This window comes from Hyperoodon ampullatus (assembly GCF_949752795.1).
Source record: "Hyperoodon ampullatus genome assembly, chromosome: X".
Classification (NCBI taxonomy): Eukaryota; Metazoa; Chordata; class Mammalia; order Artiodactyla; family Ziphiidae; genus Hyperoodon; species Hyperoodon ampullatus.
The window spans coordinates 116,838,635-116,861,510 of NC_136913.1; the positions used below are offsets into that span (position 1 = coordinate 116,838,635).

Here is a 22,876-nt window from a genome sequence, read left to right on the forward strand (position 1 = left end):
TTTGCGGTACGCGGGCCTCTCACTGTTGTGGCCTCTCCCGTTGCGGAGCACAGGTTCCAGACACGCAGGCTCAGCGGCCATGGCTCACGGGCCCAGCCGCTCCGCGGCATGTGGGATCCTCCCGGACTGGGGCACGAACCCATGTCCCCTGCATCGGCAGGCGGACTCTCAACCACTGTGCCACCAGGGAAGCCCTAATCTCCTTATTTTTAATTAGTTTCCTTCTACAATATTGAAATGAGCTTCTCTGTCTTTGATGAAGAGCTAAGGATCCCTATTACCAGGGTTGTAAAAGAATTTGCAAAAAGTTGGTAAATAATCTTTTGAATATTTATGCTACATAAAAAATACATGAAAAAAATATATGACTGAGTAGATTAAAAGTAGGCTACACTTTTTTTCTACCCGTAATACATTTCACAGCAAATTGGTTTTGATTTTTTTTGCTGCAGATTTATCCACTCTGTAATCAACACCATGAGGATGTATGAGGTCTCTCTTTCATAGTGCAAATGCTAAAAGCTTTTATGGGATGTTATTATTTTAATTGGTTTAGAACTGTACATTTCCCTCCACTGACATGAATTCTGGGTCTTTGCCAAATTTCCCTATTTGGGGAGCCTAGGAGAGCCGTGATAACATAGCGTATGCCATTATACTTAAAATATTTTTGTTTTCTGCATTTTCATTTCTCCTCTCTTTTACATAAGAGATGTTTCAGTTATCCTTACATTTTTCTGATAATAAGAGTAATACGTAAAAAATTCAGAGACTAAAATCTGAAACCCAGAAAGTAAATATCCTCCCTAATATCGCTTTTTGTATTAACTCCTCTTACCAGTTTAAAGTATATTCTTTCATATTTTTCTATACATATAATAACAGTGATACATGTGTGTTCTTTTACAAAAGTAATTAGAATCAGTAATTACGCTATTCTGCAACTTGCTTTCTTTTCACTTAACCCTGTATCTTTGAGCACATTCGTGCTGGTAAATATAGATCTACCTCATATACTTTAACATGATTTCACTGGATGGTTGTATTGTAGTATTTCTTTTTAATCCAGGCATCTTTTGGTGGACATTTAGGTTGTTTCTATTTTTTTCTCTATTTGGAAACAATGCTGACAATGATGCCCTTGCAATAAATTTGGGGGGCACTTGAGCATTTCTGTAGGATAAATTCCTAGAACTGGAATAGCTGGATCAAAGGACATGAATATTTCACATTTTAATAGCTATCACTAAGTGACCTCCCACCAACAGTAAACGATGATGTCTGTTTCCCCTCTCTCCCCATCAGCATTTATTTTCAAGTATATGTGACATGATTATAAGTGCTTGAAAATGGGTGGGTGTATTCATCCACCAGGGCTGCCGTAACAAAATATGATGCACTAGGTGGTTTAAATGACAGACTATTTTTTCTTTTTCTTTTTAATTGAGGTGTAGTTGACTTACGACACTGGGTCAGCTTCGGGTGTATAGCAAAGTGGTTCAGTTATGTATATATTATTTTACAGACATTTATTTTCTTACAGTTCTGGAGCTTGAAAGTCCAAGATCATGGTGCTGGCAGGGTTGGTTTCTGGTGAGGCGTGTCTCCTTGGCTTGTAGATGGCCACCTTCTCACTGTGTCCTCCCACATGGCATTTTCTGTGTGTGTGCACGCAGAGAAAGAGAGATCTCTGGTGTCTCTTCCTCTTCTTATAAGGACACCAGTCCTATCAGATTAGGGCTCCACCCTTATGACCTCATTTAGCCTTAATTACCTCCTTAAAGGCCCTATTTCCAAATACAGTCACATTAGGGGGTTAGAGCTTCAACATGAATTTTGGGGGACACGGTTCATCCCATAACAATAGGTGAAATGTAAATTGAAAAGCTGAGGGGAGAGATGGAGATGTTGAACCGACTGAAATAATGAATGCAGCTTAATGACCACATCATCTCAGGTAACTTTACTGGGTTAAGAAAGAGCAGCAGGAATCCTCAAACTGATATGTTTTGTCTTTTACAGTTGACTTCTATATTTCAGGACAGTGAATTTGTTCTTGCTAATCTGGCTGTTCAAATTAAAAGCAGGTCTGTGAGTGTCATCTACTGTGGGTCTGTTTCTATCCCGAGGGGATTTCCTTTGTTTTTGTCTGAGATTTAGAGACTGCTGCATTTTGAGTTTCATCTTCCCTTCTGAGTGTAAGTTCTCTTTGGAATGAGAAAGAAGTTGGTATTATTACTGTAGGGTATAAAGCCAATGGGAGAACAAAACAGAAGAAAGTAAATAGAGGAAACAGTAGAATTGGACCCAGTTACCCCTAATACCACTTTTAGCTTTAATATGCTATGATTGTGTGACTCAGGGAAAAAAAATCATGTCTTAAAGGGATGAAAGGCTAGGGATGGCCATTGCATGAGGATGTATAAGGCCTTTTACTTTTGGATAATGCACTTTCAGGAATTAGAAATTCCAAGGGAACTTGAAATGTTTAAAGTGAGGAATGCTGGTTAGTTCAAGACCTGCCTGGGGCACAGATTTGGAGAGGTGATTGCAGTGAAATTGGTAGGCACTGAGTAGTGTCCAGAAGACCATGACCAAGGCAACTGGTCATCTGAGAAATATTTTCTCTGCTCCTGCCCTGCACATATACTAGTCCCCTGTCAAAGGAACATCCAGAAGAATCCCTTTGAAAAATAAGCATGGTTCTGGTATACCATGGTAAGCTGATTTTTTAAAACATTGAATGTGACTGCCTGTCTTCCATACCCTGGGATTTTGGTTTCTTTTGCATGTTCAAACATAAATGGGTTCAAGAAGGTTCATAGAATGTAATGGAAGTAAATCCACGATAGGTTATTAAAAGAAAATTGGAAATGTCTGGAGTATACAACATTCTTTTAAAGAACTGTGTCTATGATTTTTATTTATCACCAAGGTAATATGTGGTCATTGTAAAATCTTAGAGCTTTATAGAAATATATAGCATGGATAGCAAAAATCTTCAGAAACCTGCCTTTCCCAACCTACTCTGGTTAACAGCGTATTTTATATATTTCTCTAGATTTGTTGCCATGTGTTTACTAAGAGAATGGGCTCCCACTCTACATACTGTTCTACAACTTTCTTTTCTTGCTTTAGAATACCTCATGTACATCCTTTCAGGCCAATACATACAGATCTAGCTTATTCATTTTGATGACTGCATAGAATTCTTTTGTACGGGTGCGCCTTGGTGTATTTATCCAATTACCTTAGTGATGGACATTCCAGTTACTTCACTTTAGTATATATATTTTATACACCCCGGCTGGTATAGATTTCTAGAAGTGGGATTGCTGAAGCAAAGTCTTACCACCATTTTGGTATGCAAATAATGACCCAGCTCTTTTAAAGTGTCTCCTTGGATCCCTAGTATTATGAGAATTCCAAGCTGGGGGATGTTATTGTTCTGCCTGAGTTGTCTTTCTCCTGAACTTGTTCCCTCGTGTATTTGGCACTATATTTCATTTTTCTATAATTTTTTGATGATTTTGGTACAGAGACACTACTGAGGAAGAAATAACCATGGACCGAATGTTTGTAAGTAATTTTTCAAAACAAATCTACTTGTAACCCATCCTATACCTGATTAGGTATAGCTAAATAGCTCTTCCATTCAAGTGTATATTATCAGGCAAAGTTCAGTTGTGATAACTGAGGGTCAAATTACATTACTTTCTTTGGGATCTGCACAAGAAGCCACTAAGAAAACCATCCTCTGCTTTTCTGAACTGTCTGTGTGGTAGTTTTTTGAGGCACATTTTGGGGGCTACAGTAGTATGGAATGATTTGGGGATTGTAAATGATAAATGGAATTTCTTGGTTGTAGACATCTGGCAAAAAAGCCTGTTTTTTCCAAGAGTGACACAATTGTTTGCAAGACAGGCATTCACGTAATAAATCCAGAGTGTGACAAAACTATCTTCCCTCATCTGTTCCAGTGCCTCAAAGCTTTACAATGTTAGATTCTGAAAGAACTAGTATGCGCCCAGGGTTTAAGGTGTTTAAATCTGAGACAAATATTTGACTATACAAAATACAGTCAAGCCTACAGTGCATTCCAAATTATCTGCCATCATTTAAAATACTTTCTGTAAATACCTGAGTCAGAATTTAAAGATTGAACACAGTATAGATAACATCACATAACTAAAATTCCTGTCAAATAATAGGTGTAAAAACCTTTTGGTGATAATATGGTCCCCAGAGTCAGGCTGCCTAGGTTAGAATCCCTGCTTTTCCACTTCCTAACTGTGAGACCTTGGGCAACTTAATTAAACTCCCTATGCATCAGTTTCCTCATCTGTAAAATGAGATAATAATATTACCATTCCTCACAGGGCTGTTGGAAAGATGGAACAGGATAACTTACATACAGTGCTTAGCACAGGACATAGAGTACAGTGAAATCTTGGTAGTGTTTAATATTATCATCGCCATGTTTGGATCCAAATCCTGTGAGTCATCAGCTGTGGGATACTGGGCAGATCATTTAAGTTCTGTGAGACTAGAAAATGGGGTGACCATCCCTGCATTACCTACCCTACAGTGTTGGTGTCAGGACTAAACGCATTGATGTTTTTGCAGGTGATTTTTAGATGGCAATGGGTTACATAAATGTAAAGTATAATTATGATCGTGGTTGTTAACGATAAGCCCCCTAGTCAATTGTGACATTTGTTTAAACATTTCAGTGACTACGTACTTTTCTTTTGCATTATTTGAAACAGAGAGAAGGGCAAGGAATGGCTACAATTTCCCGTGTACCATTCAGGTAGGAGCTGAGTTTATTCATAGCTGGTATATTTAGTTCCGATTTTCCTTCCATTTAATTCTGTATGTGTAGCCTGTTGATCAGAGTTGTCAGAAGGAGATCAGAGTACCTGGTGGTTATTTTACAGATGCTGTAAATGGGCTCTTGCCGTCACGAAATAAGTTGTTTTGGTTGGTCACGGCACAGCGTAACAGCCTGCCTGCTGCCTCTTTGTAGCGAAGAGAAAATGGGGTCCAAAGTGGTCATAATTTGGGGATAGGGCAATAAAGCATTTATTGTTATCAAAAAAGTCCAGGAAATACTGAGCAGGGAAATTGAAAAACAACATGGAAAGCAGCCTCAGTCCTGTTCAGACTCGTGGTCCGGCTCCTTCTGGAACACTGGCTATTACTGGTCTGCTCGATGCAGCCCAAGAAGGACATATAGCCGTAGGAGGCTAATGGAAAGGTCATTAAAATGTTCAGGGTGCTAAGGGTAGAGGGTCTGCTCTACTCTTGCAGCAAGGGGAGAGGTTTAAAAAAGAAGAGTCCTCTTCAGACTGAGAAGATGAAAGCTGAGAGAAGAGATAGTCTACCAGCGGAATGGGTAGCATGAACAGGGACTTCACCAAATATGGATCAGTCGGGGGGCGGGGCATGGCTTCGATTGGACATAGAGAGAAATTTTAGGTAAACACAGGCACATCTGACTTTCAGGAGCTGATAGGAAATATAGGAAATGTGTTCTTCCAAAAGATGTATCTACAGATGGAAATGGAGAAGAGGCATAGGTAAGTTTGTGAATCTGAAATGTGCTCAGTAATGGAGGAGTAGAGGAATTTAGAATGTTTGAGGACTTCGCTACAGAGGTCGAGGTTAAGGACAGACCTATTCTTTCATAACATATCTTTTAGTAGACAGAACATCCCGAAATGAAATATTAGGTCTTTGTGACCTTGGCTAAGGCTCAGTTCCTTCATCTGTAGAATGGGGATAATAATAGCACTACCTCATAAAGTTCTTGTGAAGATAACATGAATTAAAACATGCAGAACAAGAGCTCTACAAATGTTGGCTACTGTTATTATCATCATCATCATTATTATTCTATTATAGAAATAGGCCTTCTGCAGAGCACAGCTTTATAGACTAATTGAGCATGTGCCTATTTGCCTTATTATTGCAGTAATGATGGGTAAATTAGAGACCAGAAGGGTAAAAGGTTTTCTCTGAAGTAATAAATCCAGAGTACTCCATCTTCCCTATTAATTATCACAAACTCCTAGAAATCGCATGGCTAGTCAATTTCAACATAATGCAAATGTTGCTGACTGTTCTTTTGAAAATGGGTTTTGAGTTGTTTGTTTTGGATACGAGAAAATTTATCAGATGACTTCAATATGCTGTCTTCCATCATTTCTTAAGATTTGCCACTTAATAGCTGTAAAATGCTTGATATTTATGGACTACTAATTAAGTCATCTGCACAGAATTTCACCAACGCAGGCCAAGTTTCACTCTGTGGCCATAACTCCAACATCTTTCTTTTTGCTCTGCTTTTTAGCTGTGCTTGTCAGGTCATCATAAAAGCCAACTCTTCTTTAGTGCCCACCAAATTGATTAGCAGGATCAAAAGTAAAATACATGGCAACCTCACTCATGGAAACTTCACACAAGATCAGTTGATATTATTAGTAAAGTCTGAACACGTTGCAGTGAAAAAACTAGGTAATTTGGGGGTGAGTATTTCCATATAAACTCACTCTTTGTTATAAAGCTCCACATGCATACATAGTAAGAGATTCTGCCTTCAGAGGGGGAGAGAAACTGTCTTCAATTTCCTTTCCACATCCTCAGTGCTCATCTTGCCCTGGCAACCTTTCTACCTGGAAGAACTTATAAAAAACGAGTGCCAGAGGGGTTACTAGAGACCATCGATCCGCTCTGGATATTAGCAGCGTCCAGTTCCTCAATGGAGTGGGAGAACTGTTTCTTTTGCTTAAATACACCAGAGAGGGAGAGGAAGGCGTCTTACATCCTCACTCAGAGAGAAGACTGGGATGGTTGGGCAAGGCTGGCTGGCCCGCTTCTCCGGCCACTCTGATTTCTGGAATCAGGATCAGAAACCTAGTGGGTGGTAAGTAAAAACTGGGACCTTGGGAATTCCCTGGTGGTCCAGTGGTTAGGACTCCATGCTCTCACTGATGTGGGCCCAGGTTCGATCTCTGGTTGGGGAACTAAGATCCTGCAAGCCGCATGGCGTGGCCAAAACAAAACAAAACAACTACCTCCCCCTGCAAAAAAAAACCCCTGGGACCTTACCACATAAACTTAGCTCAGGACATGTCTCCCTTAATGTGACAACACTTGGCAGCAAAACCTTGCGGTCAGCATCAACAAGAGAGCAGAGCACGCTGGTCTGTACTGCCGAGGACAAATACACTGCGTTTACTGAAACAAAATCCACCCCAGAGCCCATTAAGAAGGGAGGCGCCACCAGAAAAAGAATCCAGCCTTTAGCCTCCTGTCACTGCACCTCCAACTATTAACAACTGCCAGTCAAAAGGAAGGCAATCGACAGGTGGGGACTGATTTGATTTTTTACTCTACATCCCTTTGCGTGGCTTCATTTTTTTCAATGCCGATGTACCATTTTAATAAAGCCAAAGCAGAAAAACTGGCCCATCAAGTGGTAGTTTTAATGCAAAGGACCAAATGTGAGATCGTACTGGGAGCCTTATTTAAAAAAAAAAAAAAAGATTCAATTTAATGTTATTTTCAGCCTGGTTTAAATTGCCTGGTAGAAAACTTTCCCCTTTTATTAGCTGATGTTTATGTGCAGGGTAATAATGTTGGGTAATAATGGATGTTCATGAAACTTTTAAGTGCCTTTTGCCCTTTCAAATGTGCATACATTTTCTCTGTAGAGCCCGGAAAGTGCAAAGCTGAAGAAACAGCCTCTAAATACAAAGGGACATATAAGTGGCTCTTAACCCACCCTACCGAGACAGCCCAAACTAGATGCATAAAAAATGAGGATGGAAACGCTACTAGAATCTGGTATGTACCAGCCAAGTTCTAATTGAGAGTTCAGATACATAAAGATCTGCTTAATTGGAAGCATGTTTCCATGTCATTTGAGCATGCTCCCTCCCTTTCTTTCTTTTACCTTGTGGACCTACTTAAGCATACACATGCCATATAATAACATTCCAGAAAAAATTTCAAACAAAAAGAGAAAAAAAAAGCACCCATAATCCCACGACCTGAACACAGCTGTTTTTAGGTTGTCGTATTTTTCCATTTAGCCTTTCACCGTATGCCCTTTAAATTTTATGTAGTGGTATTCGCCATCCTTATAGCACTAATGTCATTTACCCTTTCACTCAATGGTTTATCAAACGTTTTCCATGCTTTACATTAATCTTCTTAATGACTTTTTCAAAAACCTGCCTCAGAAGCTACCTCGTTGATGGGCCATAATAATTTACTAAATCACTCTTCTATTGTTGACTTTAACATTTTCCTTTTTAAAATCATCAGCCCCTCTTTTCTTACTCTCTGCTACTGGTTTATGCCGTTAACTTAAGTGTGCAGGCCAGAGGGGCAGCAGGTTTTGACAAAAGCTTAAAAATTCACTTTTGGAGGGTGACATCTTGGACTGGGTCCTACCTCTTCCTGCCTGCATCTAATCACTTAGCAAGTCATGCAGCTTTTGTGGTCATAATCAGAGCTCACATCTACCCTTTCTTCTCCTACCCCACTGCCACTCCCTGGGTGCCTACGATTAGAGTAGTCTCCTTGCCTTCTAACTGCCCACTACCCCCCAGCTACACTCCACCAGCGTGATTTTCCTAAAGTATGGCTGTCATCGTTCCAATCTCCCACTCCAGTTCCATATTGCCTCAAGAATTAAGTCCAAACCCCTAAAGTACTCAAGACCTGCAGGCTCCTTTCCCTAACATGCACTCCAGCCAACAAGGGCCATTGTCATTCTGGACTTGCATCTCTTTCTCTGCTTGTGCTATTTGCTCTGCTTGGTTGGAGGAGTGGGGGACACTTTCTCCATCTCTGTCCATTTAGCGCCCAGCTCAGCTCAAAAGTTACAAATAAGTTCTCCTTGACTGATGGTTCAACAGATTCTGTTTTGTTTATACACTTTTTCCATCTCATATCTTGCCTAATAAATGTAGTTACATTTACAGTCTCAAAGCACCAAGTTACAAGCTCCTCAAGGGACGAGACCTTGCCCTGTTTGTCTACTACCAGTCCTAGAACACAGAAGGTTCCCAATAAATGTGTTAGCTGATTTGAAATGAACTGGCTTGAATTGGATGGGGCATAGTGGAGGGTGGATGATGAAAGCCAGTGAGTCACAGAGGGTTCTATACTAACTGCCTTGAGTAAATTAATATGCTGAAATAGAGACCACAATTCTAACAGGAATGCCCTCTTAAAATGAGGGTAAGAGGCAAAAGTGAGGGTAGGAGTCATGTCCAGAGGGGCAAAAATCTCTGCCTTGACTCTCGGTCCGATGGATGTGGCCCTGCTCCGTCTCAGCCTCTCTTGCCTGTTTATGCCTCCTGCATGGGGACCCTAGATTCACTTGCTCCCCAGGAGCAAAGTTTTCTTCACTGTACAAACACTGTACCACCTTTGCTATCTCAGCCAGGAGGCTGGGAGTGGGCAAAGGGGAGGCATGCCAAGGACACACCGTGTTCCTTCACCATTCGCTTTCAAAGTATTCTGGCCTCATCTTCCAACCATGAAGCTTTTTGTTCATCTCTCCTCTCTTTTTCAGCTCAATCAGTATCAACACTGGCAAATCTCACTGGGAAAAACCAAAGTTTAAACAATGCAAATTGCTTCAAGCGCTTCCTAATAAGACTGTGGATCTTGCTAATATTACAATAAGTGACAGTAAGACTGTTCTGTACACATTAGAGAAATAATGGAACTCAGTTAGTTTGTCTACTTGACCTGAGACCAGAGACAGTACAGGCAAACTTCCCGTAGGAAAATCTACCTGACAACAATCCAATTTCAGAAATGAGGTAGTTACATTGGTGGAGGTGGGAGTGGAGCATGAGAAGTCAGAACTGTCAGTGTTTTTTGTTTTATAATGTTTTTTATTTTATAAGTTTTGGCTAGTTATTATTTTTGTTTTATTTTAATTTTTTAAAAGTTTTAATAGATAATACTTCATATAGTTCAATATTGGAAAAATTAAAAAGTGTATACAGTGAAACCTCTCCCTCCTACTGCTAACCCCAGCCATTCAGTTAGTATCCACGGAGATATCTATGCATCTATAAGGAAATGTGTGTGTGTGTGTGTGTGTGTGTGTGTATTCTTCTTCCCTTTTTGTGTGCAAAGTGGAGCGTGCTATACATGCTGTTCTGCACCTTGCTTTTTCCTCTTAACATTATATTGCAGAAATTGCCATACTAGTATATGATAATATAATATACATTCTTTTTTTCACTGAGTTGTATTAACTGCATGAATATGCTACAATTGATTTCTTTAACCTGTTGCCTGTGGATGGTAATTTAACTTGATAATTACACTTTACTTTTAAAATACTGTTGTAATGGATATCATGCATGTGTCATTTTGTGCAAGTATGGTATGCTTGAAGCATAAATTCCTAAAAGTAGAATTGCTTGGTCAGTCATACTTTTTTTTAAGATAAATTATCTTTTATTTGCTATGTCAAATTTTTTTTGAATTGATAAAGCTAGACTTTACATTATCATTTCTTTTTTTTTTATTTGTCTTATTTCTTTTAGTATTTTTTATTTTTATTTTATTTTTTAATTTTTTTAATGGTTTTCCTTTTTTTCTTTTAGTATTTTTAAAATTGAAGTATAGTTAAGTTACAATGTGTTAGTTTCAAATGTACAGCAAAGTGATTCAGTTATACATGTGTAAATATATATATTCTTTTTCAGATTCTTTTCCATTATACGTTATTACAAGATATTGAGTAGAGTTCCCTGTGCTATACAGAGGTACCTTTTTGTTTATATATTTTATATACAGTAGTTTGTATCTGTTAATCCCAGACTCCTAACTTATCCCTCCTCCCCCTTCCCCTTTGATAACCATAAGTTTGTTTTCTATGTCTGAGTCTGTTTCTGCCTTGTAAGTTCTTTTGTGTCATATTTTAGATTCCACATATTAGTGATATCATATGGTATTTGTCTTTCTCTGTCTGACTTACTTCACTTAGTATGGCAATCTCTAGGTCCATCCATGTTTCTGCAAATGGCATATTTCATTCTTTTTTATGGCTGAGTAATATTCCATTGTATATATATATACCATATCTTCTTTATCCATTCATCTGTCAATGGACTTTTAGGTTGCTTCCATGTCTTGGTTATTGTAAATAGTGCTGCTATGAACATTGGAGTGCGTGTGTCTTTTCAAATAAATCATACTTTTGATGGTGTCAAAATGCTCTCTGTAATAATTGCACCAACTTATACTCCCACTTGCAAAGTGTGAAAGTGTCTGTTTCAGAACATCTTCAAATCAACACAGCATGCTATCAGATTTTAGGATCTTGATTTGATAAGTATAAGTTAATCTCAATGTAGTTAAAAATTTTTATGGAGGTACTGACATCATAAAATTCAGCCATGTAATGTGTACAATTCAGTGTTTTTTAGTCTATTTGCTAGATTTTGCAACCATCACCACTACTTCTAGGACATTTTAATTACTCCTAAAAGAAACCCCATACATGTTAACAGTCACTCTCCATTCTCTCCTCCCCGCAAGCCCTGGAAAACTCCAATCTACTTTCTTCCTACTTTAATTTTATTTTATTGTAGTAACTACACTTTTTGTGAGATCTACCTTCTTGACAATTTTTTAAGTGTACAATACATTTCTATTGACTGTAGGTACAATGTTGTACAGCAGATCTCTAGAACTTGTTCACCTTGCTTAACTGAAAGTTTATGCCTGTTGATTAGTAACTTTCCATTTCCCTCTCCTCTAACCCCTGGTAACTATCATTTTACTCTGTGCTTCTGTGAGTTCAACTATTCTGGATTCCACATATAAGTGAGATCATGAAGTATTTATCTTTCTGAGTCTGGTTTATGTCACCTAGCATAATGCCCTCCAGTTTCATACATGTTGTTGCAAATGGCAGGATTTCCTTCTTTTTTAAGGCTGAATAAAATTCCATTATGTATGTATGTATACATATATATGTATAATAAAATTTTATTTATTCAATTATCTCTCTACAGACTCTTAGGTTATTTCCATATGTTGGCTATTGTGAATAATGCTGCAATGAACACGGGAGTACAGATATGTCTTTGAGAAAATGATTTCATTTCCTTTGGATATATACCCACAAGTGGCATTGCCGGGTTGTATGGTAGTTCTATTTTTAATTTTTGATTATTTTCCACAGTGGCTGCACCAATTTACATTCACATCAACAGTGTACAAGGGCACCATTTTCTCCACACCCTTGCCAATGCCTGTTATCTACTGATTTCTGATAATTGCCATCCTAACAGTTATGAAATGATATCTCTTTGTGGTTTTGATTTGCATTTCCTTGATGATTAGTGATGTTGAGCACCTTTTCATATACTATTGGCCTTTTGTATGTCTTCGTCTGAGAAATGTCTGTTCAAGTTCTTAGCCTTTTTTTTCTTTTTAAACATCTTATGGAGTATAATTGCTTTACAATGGTGTATTAGTTTCTGCTTCATAACAAAGTGAATCAGTTATACATATACATATGTCCCCATATCTCTTCCCTCTTGCGTCTCCCTCCCTCCTACCCTCCCTATCCCACCCCTCTAGGTGGTCACAAAGCACCGACCTGATCTCCCTGTGCTTTGCGGCTGCTTCCCACTAGCTATCTATTTTACATTTGGTAGTGTTTATATGCCCATGCCACTCTCTCACTTTGTCCCAGCTTACCCTTCCCCCTCCCCGTATCCTCAAGTCCATTCTCTAGTAGGTCTGTGTCTTTATTCCCGTCTTACCCCTAGGTTCTTAATGACTTTTTTTAGATTCCATATACATGTGTTAGCATACGGTATTTGTTTTTCTCTTTCTGACTTACCTCACTCTGTATGACAGACTCTAGGTCCATCCACCTCACTACAAATAACTCAGTTTCGTTCCTTCTTATGGCTGAGTAATATTCCATTGTATATATGTGCCACATCTTCTTTATCCATTCATCTGTCAATGGACACTTAGGTTGCTTCCGTGTCCTGGCTATTGTAAATAGAGCTGCAACGAACATTGTGGTACATGACTCTTTTTGAATTATGGTTTTCTCAGGGTATATGCCCAGTAGTGGGATTGCTGGGTCATATGGTAGTTCTATTTTTAGTTTTTAAAGGAACCTCCATACTGTTCTCCATAGTGGCTGTATCAATTTACATTCCCACCAACAGTGCAAGAGGGCTCCCTTTTCTCCACACCCTCTTCAGCATTTATTGTTTGTAGATTTTTTGATGATGGCCATTCTGACTGGTGTGAGATGATATCTCATTGTAGTTTTGATCTGCATTTCTCTAATGATTAATGATGTTGAGCATTCTTTCATGTGTTTGTTGGGAATCTGTATATCTTCTTTGGAGAAATGTCTAGTTAGGTCTTCTGCCCAATTTTGGATTGGGTTGTTTGTTTTTTTGATATTGAGCTGCATGAACTGCTTGTAAATTTTGGAGATTAATCCTTTGTCAGTTGCTTCATTTGCAAATATTTTCTCCCATTCTGAGGGTTGTCTTTTGGTCTTGTTTATGGTTTCCTTTGCTGTGCAAAAGCTTTGAAGTTTCATTAGGTCCCATTTGTTTATTTTTGTTTTTATTTCCATTTCTCTAGGAGGTGGGTCAAAAAGGATCTTGCTGTGATTTATGTCATAGAGTGTTCTGCCTATGTTTTCCTCTAAGAGTTTGTTAGTGTCTGGCCTTACATTTAGGTCTTTAATCCATTTTGAGTTTATTTTTGTGTATGGTGTTAGGAAGTGTTCTAATTTCATTCTTTTACATGTAGCTGTCCAGTTTTCCCAGCATCACTTATTGAAGAGGATGTCTTTTCTCCATTGTATATTCTTGCCTCCTTTATGAAAGATAAGGTGACCATATGTGCGTGGGTTTATCTCTGGGCTTTCTATCGTGTTCCATTGATCTATATTTCTGTTTTTGTGCCAGTACCATACTGTCTTGATGACTATAGCTTTGTAGTATAGTCTGAAGTCAGGGAGCCTGATTCCTCCAGCTCCATTTTTCTTTCTCAAGATTGCTTTGGCTATTCAGGGTCTTTTGTGTTTCCATACAAATTGTGAAATTTTTTGTTCTAGTTCTGTGAAAAATGCCATTGGTAGCTTGATAGGGATTGCATTGAATCTGTAGATTGCTTTGGGTAGTAGAGTCATTTTCACAATGCTGATTCTTCCAATCCAAGAACATGGAATACCTCTCCATCTGTTTGTATCATCTTTAATTTCTTTCTTTTTCTTTCTTTATTTATTTATTTATTTTTTTTTTGCAGTACGCAGGCCTCTCACTGCTGTGGCCTCTCCCTATGCGGAGCACAGGCTCTGGATGCACAGGCTCAGCAACCATGGGCCCAGCGGCTCCGCAGCATGTGGGATCTTCCCGGACTGGTGCACTAACCCGTGTCCCCAGCATCAGCGGGTGGACTCTCAGTCACTGAGCTACCAGGGAAGCCCTCATCTTTAATTTCTTTCATCAGTGTCTTATAATTTTCTGCATACAGGTCTTTTGTCTCCTTAGGTAGGTTTACTCCTAGTTATTTTATTCTTTTTGTTGCATCTACTCAGAATAGTTCTTCCACCCGAGGGACCTGGGGGAGATGGTGAGTACCACTTGGCTGCCTAGCCCAGTGGAACGATTCCTCCACAAGGCAGAGCTGTGGGGGATGGGTGCAGTTCCTAGCTCAAACGCCATGGCCTCCCACTGAACTTAACAAATTTCTGTAGATTTTCTTTAATAAATGCTTCTCAATCTGTTGTAAGAACTCCCATCAATCTCCAGACACTTTGAATGATTGTCTGCTAATTTTGACCAACACAATAGATCTCTCTCTTGGTGAACTTTTCCCCAAGCTTATCCTTACAACACCATCCTGAAAGGCCTGCCTCTCCTTATCAGTGTTTTTTAAGTATGCATAAAGGTTTTCCTCACAGAATTTCAGTTTATACACACCTTGTCAGGCATAGCTCTACTGCATAAAGTGGGTTCCTTCCATCCTGAAGAGTTGGAAATTGAGATGCATCCATTCCAGTGCCCTGCAAAAGAGCCAGGGAAGAGCCTTGAGGCAGTGAACTTGAGTCTTGTCTTTTTGCAGAAGATGTAAATTCGAGATCCTTGCCAAGGAATATCTAGAGGAATTAGAAAAGCAAGCACAACTCTGATGATTTCTAGATCTGAAATCATGAGTCAGGGCAAGAGGGAGTGTTGCAGCTTGAAGTGAGTGGGCAGCAAGACAGAGTGGTCTATGTTTCCTGCTGGCCTCCCTCCTTCTGAGTGACACATTTTTCTTAGACATGCTAATAGAATTTTCTCTGTGGAAGAAAAAGTTAACTAACAACCATAACAACAACAAAAGCATTGCATTGGGTTGGGATTTTTAGAAAATTAACTGTCAGAAGTCACTTTATTTAAAAAAATCTGCAGAGAAACAGAACAGTTAGAGGGTGGCTGTAAGGTATATAACTGAAAAATAAACTATCAAATTTATTAGCTTTGGAGGAATCCTTCTCTTCTTGTAAGGTAGGAGCTTAATGAAAAATGAGTAGAGTTAAGGAAAGAAAAATGCATTCATGTTGAAACAATTTTTCTTTAGCTTTTGATCTTGCTGACAAGTATGAGATATTTTGGTTGGAGAGAACTCATCAGTTCCCACTTAAATCCTCAATTCACATAACTCCTTAATTTCACAGTTAGAAAAAGTACACTTATTTCAAAGTTCTGTAGATATGGAGGATGCATCACACTCTGAAGTTGGCTAGAACTTTTCACAAAACTGTCTTCTGTCTGTGTTCATCCCACCATCAGGGCAGGAGAGTGCGTGATTGAGAGAGAACAGTGTAACTCACAGGATGTTAGGGAGAAAGCCTGCAAAGTATAGCTGTTCCAACCCCCAACACCATGGAGAAAAGAAACAAAGGCACAGACACTGTAGTAGGAAGTGGTATTGAAGAACACTAGCTTTGGAATCAAGCAGGCCTGAATTAAACTCTGGGTTAGAACCTCTGTGTCTTAATTTCTTAATCTGTATAAAGGGGATAATATTATTACCCACCACACAGGGTTATTGTGATGAGCAGATTTAAAAAATGTACATGTAATGCCCTACTATGGTATCTCGTCTCCAAAGCAGCCTCCATCAATTCATTCCCTCCTTGTCAACCGGGAGTTGAATCAAGGCTAGCCTGTGACTGCTTAGCCCAATAGAATTGGGCAGTAGTGATACTATGCCAGTTATGGGACTAACTTTTAAGAAGACTGGAAGCTTCCACTTCCTTTCTCTTCGTATGCTCTCATTTGGGATTCTTCCTCTCAGAAACCAGACACCATGCTATAAGTAGTCCAAACAGTTGTGTGCTGGAAAATGTTTAACAGCCAGCTCTACGGAAAAAAGGTAATAATTTGTAGTATATGCTGATTTCCTTGGTGTAATACTCCTCCTAAGGCTGAATACAAAACTACAACATGTAGCACTGAACATAAAGTTGGTAAGAGATGCACGGATACAGTAGATATAAACAGTCACAAGAACATAGATTATTAAAATATAGTAAAATATTTAGGAAGTGATGAGTTCTGAGTACCACCATTATTTTTAATATAATTTATTTAATTATAAGTTTATATAATTTAACTTTTAATAATGGCTCACAAAATTCCTGAAAGTGTAAGAGTTGGTTCTCAAGTGTTGATACAAGCTGGCTCCAGTACACCATAACCTGGATCCAGTGTACCACTGAGCCTAAGCCAGTGAGAGAGGCCATGTGTAGGGAGGAGCCTCAACTGACTCAAGGGACCCCCAAACGATAACAACCTTAACAGACCAGTCCATGGTGGCATCAACTGTGAGCCATGTGAAGGAGCCATCTTGGACTCCAGCCCAGCCTAGCCTTCAGATGACTCCAGTCCCAGCTGCCATCTGACTGTGCCTGCATGAGAGACTCCAAATGAGAAGTGCTCAGCTGAGGTTAGCGACACAAAGAACCATGAGAGATAACAATAAATTGTTGTCTTAAGTAATTAAGTTTTGGGGTTTTTTGTTATGCAGTGGTAGATAACTAGAAGACTGGCCTATGGAAATTGCTCAATAAATAACAGATGTCATTGGTTTTTTTTATTTTTTTGGCTTCACAAGCATGTGGGATCTTAGTTCCTGGACCAGAGATCGAACCCGTGCCTCCTGCAGTGGAAGTGCAGAGTCTTAACCACTGGAGGGCCAGGAAAGTCCCAGATGTTATTGTTTTGATTGTTGTAATTACTGGCAGATTAATTTTAACTGTTTCAAGCAATGGAGATTATTTATTCTACAGCTAATAAGGGAGGATTCCTTTTGTTGCTTTTCCTTGGGGACTTAGAATTTTTACACGATGAGTGTGATTTGTCCTGGATTTTACTTAAAAACCATACAACTCCTGATGAAAAGTCTGTAATTACTTTCCACAATATAGTTAGTCTTCCACTGGCCTGTTATTTACTTTCATTCTGCCATAGCAGGGACTGCATGAAGTGAAGTCACATCACTGAAGCCCAAAGAATAATGACCCAGGTAGGCAGCTCTGGTTATCCCATTTACAACAAAGCTTGAACAACTTAATAAGAGCACTAGAAAGATCTGTGAATGAGCATGCTCTATTTTTCTTCCATCCCTAGTCTTATTGTTTCCTCAGTTTCTTTAACTGACCAGAAGATAGATGTAACAGGGACAAATTATTAATTTTGAAGTAATTTCAACTTATTCAATCTTCTCCCTTCCTTCCATCTCAGAGAGAACTCTGCTACCTAAGTTCCTATGTAAGCCACTGTTGGCCAGATTGGGGTTATGATTAAGGAGGGAAAATTGAGAGGATCTCAGTTAAGATTGCTTAATTTACATTGACAAGGACAGATAGTTATTTGTAAGGATGAGGGGGAATAAAGCAAGGAATGAGAGGGAAAGGGGAGAAAGAGAAAAAATAGCCTGTGTGGGCTATGTTGGGGATAAAGTTGTGGAAGGCTTGGGGTAGGAGAGAGAGATTTGGGGAGATGCTGCCAACTGTGGAGGACATTGAAAGAGAGGGAGAAACAGAGAAAGAGTTGGTTATTTGTAATGTAACTTGGGTTAAGTGTGTTATGAGTGTAATCTCTCTGAAATTTTTCTCAATAGAATGTATTTTTCAATTATTTTCCATTATATATTAAAATTTTTAAAATTTATTTTATTTTATTTATTTTTGGCTGTGTTGGGTCTTTGTTGCTGTATGCGGGCTTTCTCTAGTTGTGGTGAATGGGGGCTACTCTTCATTGCGATGTGTGGGCTTCTCATTGCGGTGGCTTCTCTTGTTGTGGAGCACGGGCTCTAGGCACGTGAACTTCAGTAGTTGTGGCACACGGGCTCAGTAGTTGTGGCACACAGGCTTAGTTGCTCTGCAGCATGTGGGATCTTCCCGGATCAGGGCTTGAAGCCATGTCCCCTGCATTGGCAGGCAGATTCTTAACCACTGTGCCACCAGGGAAGCCCTTCCATTATATTTTGATTACTGGACTTGAATGTGAGTGTTTTAAGCTAGGAGGGCACCACAAGGGAGCCCAGCTTTATATAGGTTATATCGAACTAAAATCTAATTTTGCCTAGTTTTGTATTTCTTTAATGAAGCTCTTTAACAGTGGGTGATGATCCAAACAAAAAACTATTTTAAAAAAGCATTTATGAGATATAAAGACATTTGAACACTGAATATTCGATGATGTTGAATATTATTGTTAACTTTTAAAAGAAATAATACTGGTATTGTGGTTTTGACAAACAAGGGTCCTTTGGTTTAGAGATGCATACTGAAGTATTCATGGATGAAATGATATGATGTCTGGGTGGTGCTTTAAAATAATCTGGGGTTGAGGGAAGGTAGGTGGGATTGTAGATAAAATAAGATTAGCTCTTCCTTGACCCTTGTCAATGAAGCTAGGTGATTCATGAGGTACATGGGGATTCTTTATACTATTATTTCTACTTTTGTGCATATTTTAAAATTTCCATAATAAAAGTGAAGAAAAAAGTGGATGAGTTAATATCTATTGTTCTCACTCTCTAGAAAGATCTAAGTTGCTTTTTATTGTTATGTGGTCCATATTTGCTTTTGTTCTGTGTGTTGCTGGTTTTTGACAGAAAAACATAATCACCATCCTTGATTATGAAAACACAGACTGAGTGTGATATTTGAGTACAGGTGGGATCTACTTAACTCAATCCAATACTCAAAAGTCAACTTAATTAGACTCTAATTGCAAGATAATCTTTAGTGACAAGAAAGCTTTCCCTGGGGGAGTATTTAAAAAAGGATTTAATGAATAAAAATTTGACTTATGTGCTACTTTCTGGGACTCCATCGATTGTAGAAATTAAGGTCCAGCATTTCCTTTTGTGAATTTCATTAACTTGGTATATATTTCCGTTTCACTGCCTTTACTTTTTAAAGGGAAAGAAGCAGAACAGCATGGCCCCAAACTAGGTAATTCAGGTCTTACGTTTCAATTTTCTTTCCCCAGAGAATGCGAATAATGTTGCAGAGCACATTTTAAATTTAATCAATGAATCAACTCTTCTGGATGAAGAAGAAACAAAGATTATTGTTTTGAAAGTGTCCAGTATTTCACAATGTGATGAGATAAGTATGACGCTAACCCAGACTATATTACAAATAATTAATTCTGCTTTGGGAAAACAAAACAATTCAGCATCTGATTTGCAGGAAGTAAGCAATGAGTAAGTACTAATACTTTGGTAAAATAAGTTATTTCAAAATATTTAAAATATATAGTATTAATTCCTTTGCATACAGTCATCACCAATTTTAAAGGTTAGGTAGCTATGCATTGAAAGCTCAGTTGGTACAATACAATGGGGTCATCCTCCTGGAATCCCAATTGTGAAAGAATGCAGTCAAATTCTAACTGAATCTTAATGATAGCAACTTTCCAAATAAATAGTTACCCCAAACCAAACATCCAATCTATTTCCCCAGTCCTGGTGCTCCCCCAATGTTCCCCATTTCTATAAAATGCATCCACCCAATGCTCAAGCAAAAACTTGAGAAGGACACTAGTTACCTCCCTGTACCTCACAGCCAATCAATAACCAAGTGTTGTACGAGGCACTGTACATGATTTTTTTTAATCCCTTAAATATTCCTGGAATCCATCTACTTCTCTCCATCGCCACCACAACCACCCTATTCCTAGCTCCATTTCTCTTAGCTGACCTTCTACAATAACCTCTTAACTGGTCTCCCAGCCTCTGCTCTTGCCTCTCTATGGTCTATCTTCTACAGTCTCCAGAATGATATTTTATTGCATATATCAGATAATGTCATTCTCTTGCTTTTAAAACCACTCAGTGACTTTCTGCTACATATAGACTAAAATCCAAATTTCTTGGCCTATGAAGCCCTGCAGGATCTGGCTTTACATATGTCAATTTCATTTAAACTTTAAAACAATCTTTTGAGGGCTTCCCTGGTGGCGCAGTGGTTGAGAGACCACCTGCCAATTCAGGGGACACGGGTTCGTGTCCCGGTCTGGGAAGATCCCACATGCTGCAGAGCAGCTGGGCCCGTGAGCCATGGCCACTGGGCCTGCGCATCCGGAGCCTGTGCTCCGCAACGGAAGAGACCACAACAGTGAGAGGCCAGTGTACCACAAAACAAAAACAAAAACAAAACCAATCTTTTGAGATGGGAGCTCATATTATTTACTTTGCAGGTGAGGAGACTGAAGCTCGATGAGGTCATTTGATTTGCCCACACAGTTAGAAATTAGGGGAGCTAAACTTTAGAGTTCAGCTGCTCTGACTCCAAAGTGTGTGCTCTTATCTACTAATTTCTTTCTTTTTTTTTTTGCCTTTAACAAACCCCTTTATTTTATTTTTTTTATTGGGGTATAGTTGTTTTATGAGACACAGATGTAGAGAACAAATGTATGGACACCAAGGAGGGAAAGGGGGCGGTGGGATGAATTGGGAGATTGGGATTGACATATGTACACTAATATGTATAAAGTAGATAACTAATGAGAACCTACTGTATAGCACAGGGAACTCCACTTCGCTGTACATTAGAAACTATCTACTAATTTCTAAGCAATACAAAGATAGTGATTAAAACTCAAAGAAAAGTCTTACATTGAGGAAATCTTGGAAGGAGGATGGGTTTTACATTAAAGAGTTAGGAATGCTCTTCTCTATCTGTCTGTCCTTGCAGAATTCTGATGATAATTGAGCGTGCTGGTCATAAGATGGAGTTTCGTGGGAGGACAGCAAATCTGACGGTGGTCAAGCTGGCTTTGGCTGTCCTGTGGGTGGACCACACATTTGAAGGCATGACCTTCAGCATTCACTCCTACAAAGAAAGCACAGACCCTGAGGTGGGTGCAGCTCAGGGTATTGAGAGCCAATCAACCAAGCACTGCTCCAAGTCTTCATTCATTTGCTCCTTGGAAGGAGACGGGGTACATTTTATAACCTTCAGGGAATCTTATAAAATACAAATATCCCAGGGGAGATTCATATATAACCCTTAGTAGGCCAACACCTTGGTTGGAATGGTGTCCATGAGCTGTACTGTGATACTACCTTTGGCCCTGTGGCCCCAAATCATCTCAAATGTCAGTTTATCATTAGCTGCCATTTATGGAGCACTTACTATTTGTTGGGCATTGTGCTACTATTTTATCTGTACAGATAAGGAAACAGAGAAGTTAAATAACTTGCCCAAAGACACACAGCCTAATGGCTGAGCCAGGAGTCAAATTTATGTCTGTCTGGCTTTAAAGTCTGGGCCCTTTCCCTTACTCCACACTACCTCAGCCTTTGGCCACCAACCCATGTTCAGAACAATTTGGGAGAGCAACATTTTTAAATTTATAGTTAAAAAATTATAAAATTTACATACAGGGAAATGCATAAATTTGAAGTATACATTCTCTGATTTTTGACAAATATGTACATCTGTGTAACTCAAACCCCTATCAAGATATAGAACATTACTATCAGCCCTGAAAGTCCCCTTGTGCCCATTCCCAGTCAATCCCTGCAACTGCTACTTCCATTGCCAACCACAGTTCTGATATTTTTTTAACCATAGTTTTGCCTGTTCTAGAACTTTATATAAATGAATCATATAATATGTACTGTCTTGTATAAGGCTTCTTCCAGGTACTATAATGGGATTTTTTTTTGAGATTCATTCTTTTGTTTCCATAGTTTATTCTTTTTATTGCTGAATAATATTGCATTGTATGGATATACCACAGATTGTTTGGATTGTTACTAGTTTGGGGCTATTATGTTTAGGGCTGCATTGAAGATTCATGTAAAAGTCTTTGGACATATGTTTTCATATATCTTGAGTAAATACCTAGAAATGGAATTGCTGGCTCATAAGATGTGTGTTTAAATTTGTAAGAACCTACCATACCATTTTCTAAAGTGGTTAATGATGTGGAGTGATTTTTCATTTTTGTATTGGCCTTTTGTATATCTTCTTTGGTGAAGTATCTGTTAAGATCTTTTGCCCATTTTTCAATTGGGTTGTTTGTCTTCTTATTGAGTTGTAAGTACATTTTGCAAGTTCTGGATACAAGTCAGATATACGTTTTGAAAATATTTTCTCTGTGGCTTACCTCTTCATTTCTTCAGTGCTGTCTTTTGATGATCATAAGTTTTAATTTCGATGAGGTATAATTTATCAGAATTTTTCTTTTATGAATAACAATATATGACTTGTCTAAGAAATTTTTGCCTACCAGCAGGTCAGGGAGATATTCTCCTATACTTCCCTTTAAAAGATCTA

General features: G+C 38.8%; 1 protein-coding gene across 1 annotated transcript in view; it reads left to right on the forward strand.

Moving 5' to 3' along the window:
- Positions 1-22,876, forward strand: part of ADGRG4 (adhesion G protein-coupled receptor G4) — a gene marked incomplete at both ends in the record, with an annotated part of 125,413 nt that overhangs the window by 39,493 nt on the left and 63,044 nt on the right. The window contains 8 exon segments of the mRNA XM_079728122.1: positions 218-288; positions 2,023-2,091; positions 4,770-4,813; positions 6,356-6,519; positions 7,719-7,851; positions 9,593-9,711; positions 19,578-19,794; positions 21,287-21,449. Of these exon segments, the coding sequence (XP_079584248.1) occupies positions 218-288; positions 2,023-2,091; positions 4,770-4,813; positions 6,356-6,519; positions 7,719-7,851; positions 9,593-9,711; positions 19,578-19,794; positions 21,287-21,449 (980 nt within the window).